The following is a 9,213-nucleotide window of genomic DNA, read 5'->3' as shown; positions in this document are numbered from 1 at the left end:
GCGAGATGCGGAGGATATGCAGATATACAGAGAGAAGAGAGGGAGGATATGAGAAATAAAGAGAGAGAGAATAGGAGAGAGTTTCTAGGTTGTGATACCGTTGTGACATGACAGAGGTTGTAGCTTCAAGATGCTGTGGGTTAGCCTGATTGGCCGACTGAGGGTCAGGTGATGCTGGCTCTCTGTCACCATGGCAACTGCTGGCTCAGTCTAGGATTCACACAGAGGCCATTTTACCCAGAGAGGTATATAACATTGTTGTAAATATAGCAGTCTACATCACCTTATGAAGGTCCTTTGGAACTCAGTATTAAAGCTGTAGGAAACAGAGAGATTAGAGAGAGAGAGAGACAGAGAGAGGGAGAGAGAGACAGAGAGAGAGAGAGAGAGAGAGAGACAGAGAGAGGGAGAGAGAGAGAAACAGAGAGAGAGAGACAGAGAGAGGGAGAGAGAGACAGAGAGACAGAGAGAGGGAGAGAGACAGAGAGAGGGAGAGAGAGACAGAGAGAGGGAGAGAGAGACAGAGACAGAGAGAGGGAGAGAGACAGAGAGAGAGACAGAGAGAGAGTCAGAGAGACAGAGAGAGGGAGAGAGACAGAGAGAGGGAGAGAGAGACAGAGAGAGGGAGAGAGAGACAGAGAGAGAGAGACAGAGAGAGAGAGGGGAGAGAGAGACAGAGAGACAGAGAGAGGGAGAGAGACAGAGAGAGGGAGAGAGAGAGAGAGAGACAGAGAGAGAGACAGAGAGAGAGACAGAGAGAGGGAGAGAGAGACAGAGAAACAGAGAGAGACAGAGAGAGAGAGAGAGACAGAGAGAGAGAGAGAGAGGAGAGAGAGGGAGAGAGAGACAGAAACAGAGAGAGAGACAGAGAGAGACAGAGAGAGAGAGAGGGAGAGAGAGACAGAGAGAGAGAGAGAGAGAGAGAGAGAGAGAGAGACAGAGAGAGAGAGAGACAGAGAGAGACAGAGAGAGAGACAGAGAGAGAGAGGGGGAGAGAGAGAGCCAGAGATAGATAGATAGATAGATAGATCTCTCTCTGAGAGAAACAGAGATAATAGAGAGAGAGAGAGAGGGACAGAGAGAATAGAGAGACCTCCATTAGAGTGGCTGTAAATCCTGTTATAATGTGAAATAATTCATGTCATTTAATATTTTATTGTAAAATGCTGAAGCTGGAATATGAAATATAAAACAACACGTCAACAAGAACCAACCGCTGCGTCTCATTGGTGTATTTATTTTATTCATGTGATTTGATTGGTTGATTGAAATATATCTTCTTTAATCCTAAGCAACCTGCCTACACATAGTTTGAAGTAGAAACACCAACATAGATACTGTAGTGGGTCAAAGCTGTGAGCTGGAAAACCTTGGTGGAGCATGGGTGCAATACCAACGTCTGTTCTCCCTTAAAACATGGGTGTTCTGATTAAAACATGGGTGTTCTCCCTTAAAACATGGGTGCAATACTAACGTCTGTTCGCTCTTAAAACATGGGTGTTCTGATTAAAACATGGGCGTTCTCCCTTAAAACATGGGTGTTCTCCCTTTAAACATGGGTGTTCTCCCTTTAAACATGGGTGTTCTCCCTTTAAACATGGGTGTTCTCCCGTTAAACATGGGTGTTCTCCCTTTAAACATGGGTGTTCTGATTAAAACATGGGTGTTCTGATTAAAACATGGGTGTTCTCCCTTAAAACATGGGTGTTCTCCCTTAAAACATGGGTGTTCTCCCTTTAAACATGGGTGTTCTCCCTTTAAACATGGGTGTTCTCCCTTTAAACATGGGTGTTCTCCCGTTAAACATGGGTGTTCTCCCTTTAAACATGGGTGTTCTGATTAAAACATGGGTGTTCTGATTAAAACATGGGTGTTCTCCCTTAAAAACATGGGTGTTCTCCCTTTAAACATGGGTGTTCTCCCTTTAAACATGGGTGTTCTCCCTTAAAACATGGGTGTTCTCCCTTTAAACATGGGTGTTCTGATTAAAACATGGGTGTTCTCCCTTTAAACATGGGTGTTCTCCCTTAAAACATGGGTGTTCTCCCGTTAAACATGGGTGTTCTCCCTTAAAACATGGGTGTATAATGTGTGGACCTCAGACATTTGCTCGTTGTTCCATAGTTTTCTCGTCTTCTGAAACAAGTCCCAGCTACATATCAGCTCTTATTCATCAATGTATCAGATTAAAGAACCTTTCATATAAAATACTTTCTTAAAAATGGTTAAATATATTTTTTATTAACTAGGGCAAGTCAGTTAAGAACAAATTCTTATTTACAGTGACGACCTACCGGGGGAACAGTGAGTTAACTGCTTTGTTCAGGGGGCAGAACAACAAGATGTTTCACCTCTCGTCAGCTCGGGGCAACCACTTCGGCTAGTCCAACGCTCTAACCACTAGGCTACCCTGCCAACCCCAACGTATAATATAGTATCAGCTTTCATATAAAACACTATCATCAATATCAACATATAATATAGTTTTATAGTCGTTGTTCCGGAAGCTTCTTATATAAACATGTCTAAATATGGTCGTCGTACGGTCAGTCACGTGTTAGTCGTTGTTCCGGAAGCTTCTTATAGTACCAGCGTTGATATATAAATGTCTAAATATGGTCGTCGTACGGTTAGTCACATGTTAGTCGTTGTTCCGGAAGCTTTCGTATTTATTTACCTTCCCCGTAGCGGCAACAGGTAACTGCCAGAATAACGGAAACACGTGGAGTTGACGAGGGATACTGCAGTATATGCAGTATATTGAAAGCAGGTGCTTCCACACAGGTGTGGTTCCTGAGTCCATTATTAAGCTATCAACAGCCCCATATCTCCTGAGGATCATGTGTCGGCATGCTGGGCGGGCCATTATTTGCGTTACCATGGCTACGCCCCCCATCCACCCGCCCTCCAATAGAGATCCAGACACTTGTAGAATCTATACCAAGGAGCATCGAAGCTGTTCTGAGGGGCCTGTAACGGACCAACCAAGGAGCATCGAAGCTGTTCTGATGGGCCTGTAACTGACCAACCAAGGAGCATCGAAGCTGTTCTGATGGGCCTGTAACGGACCAACCAAGGAGCATCGATGCTGTTCTGAGGGGCCTGTAACGGACCAACCAAGGAGCATCGATGCTGTTCTGAGGGGCCTGTAACGGACCAACCAAGGAGCATCGAAGCTGTTCTGACCGGCCTGTAACGGACCAACCAAGGAGCATCGAAGCTGTTCTGAGGGGCCTGTAACGGACCAACCAAGGAGCATCGAAGCTGTTCTGAGGGGCCTGTAACGGACCAACCAAGGAGCATCGATGCTGTTCTGACCGGTCTGTAACGGACCAACCAAAGAGCATCGATGCTGTTCTGACCGGCCTGTAACGGACCAACCAAGGAGCATCGAAGCTGTTCTGATGGGCCTGTAACGGACCAACCAAGGAGCATCGATGCTGTTCTGACTGGCTTGTAACGGACCAACCAAGGAGCATCGAAGCTGTTCTGAGGGGCCTGTAACGGACCAACCAAGGAGCATCGAAGCTGTTCTGACCGGCCTGTAACGGACCAACCAAGGAGCATCGATGCTGTTCTGAGGGGCCTGTAACGGACCAACCAAGGAGCATCGAAGCTGTTCTGATGGGCCTGTAACGGACCAACCAAGGAGCATCGATGCTGTTCTGACCGGCCTGTAACGGACCAACCAAGGAGCATCGAAGCTGTTCTGAGGGGCCTGTAACGGACCAACCAAGGAGCATCGATGCTGTTCTGAGGGGCCTGTAACGGACCAACCAAGGATCATCGAAGCTGTTCTGATGGGCCTGTAACGGACCAACCAAGGAGCATCGATGCTGTTCTGACCGGCCTGTAACGGACCAACCAAGGAGCATCGAAGCTGTTCTGAGGGGCCTGTAACGGACCAACCAAGGAGCATCGATGCTGTTCTGGCTCCTGGTCGTCCAACGTCCTGTTAAAAACACTGTTGGTGTTTCCTTTATTCAGTTACCTGCATCTTCAATACTCTAATATATAATCACATAATCATCTTTAAAACACAACGCTTTTATCCACATTTTACATACAGGTGGTCCCGTCTGGGTGCATCCCATAGGACACCCTATTCCCTACATAGCGCACTACTTTAGACCACTAGGTAGGGAATAGGGGGACATTTTGACAACTAGGTAGGGAATAGGGGGCCAGTTTGACCACTAGGTAGGGAATAGGGGGGCAGTTTGACCACTAGGTAGGGAATAGGGGGCCAGTTTGACCACTAGGTAGGGAATAGGGGGGCAGTTTGACCACTAGGTAGGGAATAGGGGCCATTTAGACCACTAGGTAGAGAATAGGGGGCCAGTTTGACCACTAGGTAGGGAATAGGGGGCCAGTTTGACCACTAGGTAGGGAACAGGGGGCCAGTTTGACCACTAGGTAGGGAATAGGGGGGCATTTTGCAAGTGGCCTATATCTCTGCAAATACATTCCATGTAGCTCTCATTCAATCAATCTCCACCTGTCATACAGTCACATATTAACTATTTAGTCTAGCTCTAACCTGAGAGAGAGAGGGAGAGAGAGAGAGAGATAAATAGAGAGGGAGAGAGAGAGAGAGACAGAGAGAGAGAGAGAGAGAGAGAGAGAGAGGGAGAGAGAGAGAGAGAGAGATAAATAGAGAGGGAGAGAGAGAGACAGAGAGAGAGAGAGAGAGAGAGAGGGAGAGAGGAGGAGAGAGAGAGAGAGAGAGGGAGAGATAGATAGAGAGAGAGAGAGGGAGAGAGAGAGAGAGATAAATAGAGAGGGAGAGAGAGAGAGAGACAGAGAGATAGATAGAGAGAGAGAGAGGGAGAGAGGAGGAGAGAGAGAGAGAGAGGGAGAGAGAGAGAGAGAGAGGGAGAGAGGAGGAGAGAGAGAGAGAGAGGGAGAGAGAGAGAGAGATAGATAGAGAGTAGTTCTAGTAATTATAAGTTAAAGTGACAGAGTTCCTAATCTGTCAGTTAGTTAGTTATAGTAACCACAGTCGTATATCTGGCCATATATTTAACAACATGTTTCTCTATATATGTGTCTGGTAGTAACCATGGAGACAGGAGAAGTGTCTGGACTAAAACAGGACCTGACAGAAGCTGTACAATAAGGAAGAAACAGACAAAACATCAGATAAAGGTCGAAGGTTAAAAGGCGACCTCGTTAGATCTAGTGCTATTCAAACTTCTTTGTGTTTTAAATGGTCAAAAAAAGGTGAAAGGTCCTCCCGGGTGTTCCAGGAGAAAGGACGTCACTCCGACGTCACCTGCAGCGACGGGAGGCTGTCGCCGGGTGAAAGGTCCTCCCGGGTGTTCCAGGAGAAAGGACGTCACTCCGACGTCACCTGCAGCGACGGGAGGCTGTCGCCGGGTGAAAGGTCAAAGGTGATTAAAGGTGACATAGTTAAAGGTCGACTAACGGCAGGTATAGTGTTCAGTGCCGGAGGTTCTGATGAGGTCACACACATATCGTCTCCTAACAGACACACAGTACGGAAAAGGTCAACCGCTCACAGTTTCCACCAATGGGTGGGTGAGGGAGGGAGAAGGTGGGGGGTCCAATTGCATATCATTCCGTACCATGATGTCACACTCTGACATCAGGGGGGAGGGGCTACGGCTCCTCAGGGGGGGGGGGGGGGCTACAGCACAGCAGTCTTTCTGGGGGGTTAGGGGTTAGGGGTCAGAGGTCAGGGTTGTCCTTATCAACAGCTGATTGGCTGAATCAGACCTGTTCCAACAGGGCTGGACTAAAACCCTGCTGCCTCACCAGAGTCTCTCTAGGAGGATGGTTGGAGAAAGGAAACTATTTCTTAGAGGTCAGAGGTCAGGGTTGAGTCTCCTCTTCCTCTCCTTCCCGTGTGCTGAGCATGCGCACTAAGCTCCTCCTTCTGAGAGGGTTGGGAACCAATCCCAGCAGAGACTGAGAGTTCCGAGCTCCTCCCCCTTCTCTCCCCTCACCTTCCCCCTCAACGGTTGATTCGCTGTCCGTCAATAACGAGCATCCTGATTGGTCAGAATCCACCGTGATGCTTATAAAGCTGGAGTCCAATTGGAGAAAGGGGACAGAAAGGCGTGTCTCCGCTGGGTTCGTGTCCAATGAGTTTCTCTGAGAGGCGGAGTCAACCGACAGGGTCCGCCTCCTCAGATGCATGCTGCTGTCCGTCGACTGGGTCACCGTGGAAACCTGGGCTTCAGCAGGTGGGGCTACGGAGATGCAGGGCGGGCTCATCCTCTGCTTCCTGGTCCACTCTCGAACGGGAGACGCCGATTGGCTGCTGAGACATAGGTTCCTCTGGTCCTCTTCAAATGAGAGGCAGGCGTGGAGGGAGGTGTGGGGAGAGCAGGGTGTGTGTGGGGGGCTGGACGTGTGGTGTGTGTGTTCAGGTGTGTGTGAGGGGCTGGACGCGTGGTGTGTGATGCAACAGACTTCATCATCAGTCTCATCTGGAAAGGAAGTGGGGAGACGGCTAGGACTGGAACCGAGGCTCAGGGGAAATGGATCACGGCTGAAGGCAGGGCTGGAACTGGGACTCTGCTTTGGGCCAAAGCTGGTCTGAGGGCTCTGGGGAGTGGAGGGAGTAGAGATGGTGAGGTTGGGGCTGGGGATTGAGGGTGTGGAGGGGGAGGAGAGGGACAGGCTGGGACCTCTAGAGCAGAGAGAGATGGTGAGGCTGGGACCTGGGGTCTGGGGTATCTCAGGTCTCTGGGGTGTCTGTGGGTTGTCTGTTGTCTGAGGGGTGGAGATCTGAGGGCTGGGGGGCCGCTGGGGCCCACTATCACTGTGGCTCCTACTGTGTCCTCTGGTAGATATAACCCTCTGACTGTGTGTGTGACGCAGTGTGTGTACGGTGTGTGTGTGGCGGAGTGTGTGTGCGCTGGAGGTGCGTCCTCGGGGGGCACGGGACGGCGAGGAGGGGTGGTGTACGTCCAGGTGTGTGTTACCACCAGGGGGCAGGCTGGGTAGCGGTGAGAGGTGCATGCTGGGTACGGTGAGGTGGGTGCTTTCGACAGAGCTCCCCCGCAGATCGTCGGTGGAACTGCAGCTCAGGTCCTCAGAGTCACAACGCACCGCCTCCTACGAACAGACAGGAAGTAGGAAGTAGAGACAGGAAACAGAGGGTCAGAGGTCACTGGGACTGTTTTGAACATAATGTTTGAACATTAAATTAATGACAGTTGAAGGTGAATGAAATTTAAATATGGCCTGGACTGTAAAGTTCCCAGCTAACACAAAACATTCAACAACTCAATATGGCCTGGACTGTAAAGTTCCCAGCTAACACAAAACATTCAACAACTCGATCTGGCCTGGACTGTAAAGTTCCCAGCTAACACAAAACATTCAACAACTCGATCTGGCCTGGACTGTAAAGTTCCCAGCTAACACAAAACATTCAACAACTCGATCTGGCCTGGACTGTAAAGTTCCCAGCTAACACAAAACATTCAACAACTCGATCTGGCCTGGACTGTAAAGTTCCCAGCTAACACAAAACATTCAACAACTCGATATGGCCTGGACTGTAAAGTTCCCAGCTAACACAAAACATTCAACACCTCGATCTGGCCAGGACTGTAAAGTTCCCAGCTAGCACAAAACATTCAACAACTCGATCTGGCCAGGACTGTAAAGTTCCCAGCTAGCACAAAACATTCAACAACTCGATCTGGCCTGGACTGTAAAGTTCCCAGCTAACACAAAACATTCAACAACTCAATATGGCCTGGACTGTAAAGTTCCCAGCTAACACAAAACATTCAACACCTCGATCTGGCCAGGACTGTAAAGTTCCCAGCTAGCACAAAACATTCAACAACTCGATCTGGCCAGGACTGTAAAGTTCCCAGCTAGCACAAAACATTCAACAACTCGATCTGGTCTGGACTGTAAAGTTCCCAGCTAGCACAGAACATTCAACAACTCGATCTGGCCCTTGACTGTAAAGTTCCCAGCTAACACAAAACATTATAGCAACTTGATCTGGCCTGGACTGTAAAGTTTCCAGCTAGCACAAAACATTCTAACAACTCGATCTGGCCTGGACTGTAAAGTTCCCAGCTAACACAAAACATTCTAACAACTTGCATGCAAGGCTCCAAAAACAGACGTTCGCAGAACATCCAATGGAAATTAATGTGCTACCTGGGTAAAAGCTGCAGTCTACATACCTGTCTCCTCAGCTGTCTTCTCGCACTGAGGGAGGAGCTGGGTCCCGGCTGTCTGTCCATGCTGTGGGATGGGCTACTCATATAAGAGGTGTGTCTATTGTTATGAGGGGTGTGTCTATTGATGCTGTGTGCGGGGCTACTGACATAAGGGGTGTGTCTACTGTCCATGCTGTGGGAGGGGCTGTGGATATAAAGGGTGTGTCTACTGTCCATGCTGTGGGATGGGCTGTGGATATAAGGGGTGTGTCTATCCATATGAGGGGTGTGTCTACTGTCCATGCTGTGGGAGGGGCTGTGGATATAACGGGTGTGTCTATCCATACGAGGGGTGTGTCTACTGTCCATGCTGTAGGAGGGGCTGTGGAAATAAGGGGTGTGTCTACTGTCCATGCTGTGGGAGGTGCTGTGGATATAAGAGGCCCGTCTATCGAGGTAACGGGAGGAGTCTCTGTCGATGCTCTGAGCAGGGCTGAGTCTGTAACTATGTGTGTCCATACTGTGGGATGGACTATGTATATAAGAGGCCCGTCTGCTGTCAACGTGGCCAGGCCTCCTGGGGGTGTGTCTCGCCATGGAGAGGGAGTGTCTGTCTACGCTGTGGGAGGGGTTGAGCCTGACTGTGGGTCTGCAGCTGGAGCCCCTGGAGCTGAGGGATGCGTGGCTTCCAGACGGTAACGCCCCCGGGACCTGCAGTAGGGATCCTGCTCCGCTAGAACCCATGGAGTAGACAGAACCTAGGAGACAGAGAGAGAGAGAGACCAAGAACTCTGACACCTAGAACTCTGAGACCTAGAACCCTGACACCTAGAACCCTGAGACCTAGAACTCTGAGAGATAGAACTCTGGGACATAGAACTCTGGGACATAGAACTCTGAGAGATAGAACACTGAGAGATCGAACACTGAGACCTAGAACACTGAGAGATAGAACACTGGGACTAAGCCGAGACAGAACTCAGAGACCTATAACTCAGAGACCTATAACTCTGAGACCTATAACTCTGAGACCTATAACTCTGAGACCTATAACTCA

General features: G+C 49.3%; 1 protein-coding gene across 1 annotated transcript in view; it reads right to left on the bottom strand.

The window, feature by feature from the left end:
* Nucleotides 1-5,641: 5,641 nt before the first annotated feature.
* The window catches only part of LOC109886494 (voltage-dependent T-type calcium channel subunit alpha-1H), a 98,886-nt gene continuing 95,314 nt past the window's right edge, over nt 5,642-9,213 (bottom strand). The window contains exons 34-35 of the mRNA XM_031820264.1: nt 8,181-8,914; nt 5,642-7,086 (exon numbers count right to left, since the gene is read on the bottom strand). Coding sequence (XP_031676124.1) covers nt 5,836-7,086; nt 8,181-8,914 — 1,985 coding nt within the window. The 3' untranslated portion in view covers nt 5,642-5,835. The remainder of the gene's footprint in view (nt 7,087-8,180; nt 8,915-9,213) is intronic.

Source organism: Oncorhynchus kisutch, unplaced genomic scaffold (assembly GCF_002021735.2).
Source record: "Oncorhynchus kisutch isolate 150728-3 unplaced genomic scaffold, Okis_V2 scaffold3202, whole genome shotgun sequence".
Lineage (NCBI taxonomy): Eukaryota > Metazoa > Chordata > Actinopteri > Salmoniformes > Salmonidae > Oncorhynchus > Oncorhynchus kisutch.
The sequence above is the reverse complement of the archived record's forward strand: the minus strand, read 5'-3'. Positions and strand labels throughout refer to the sequence as shown.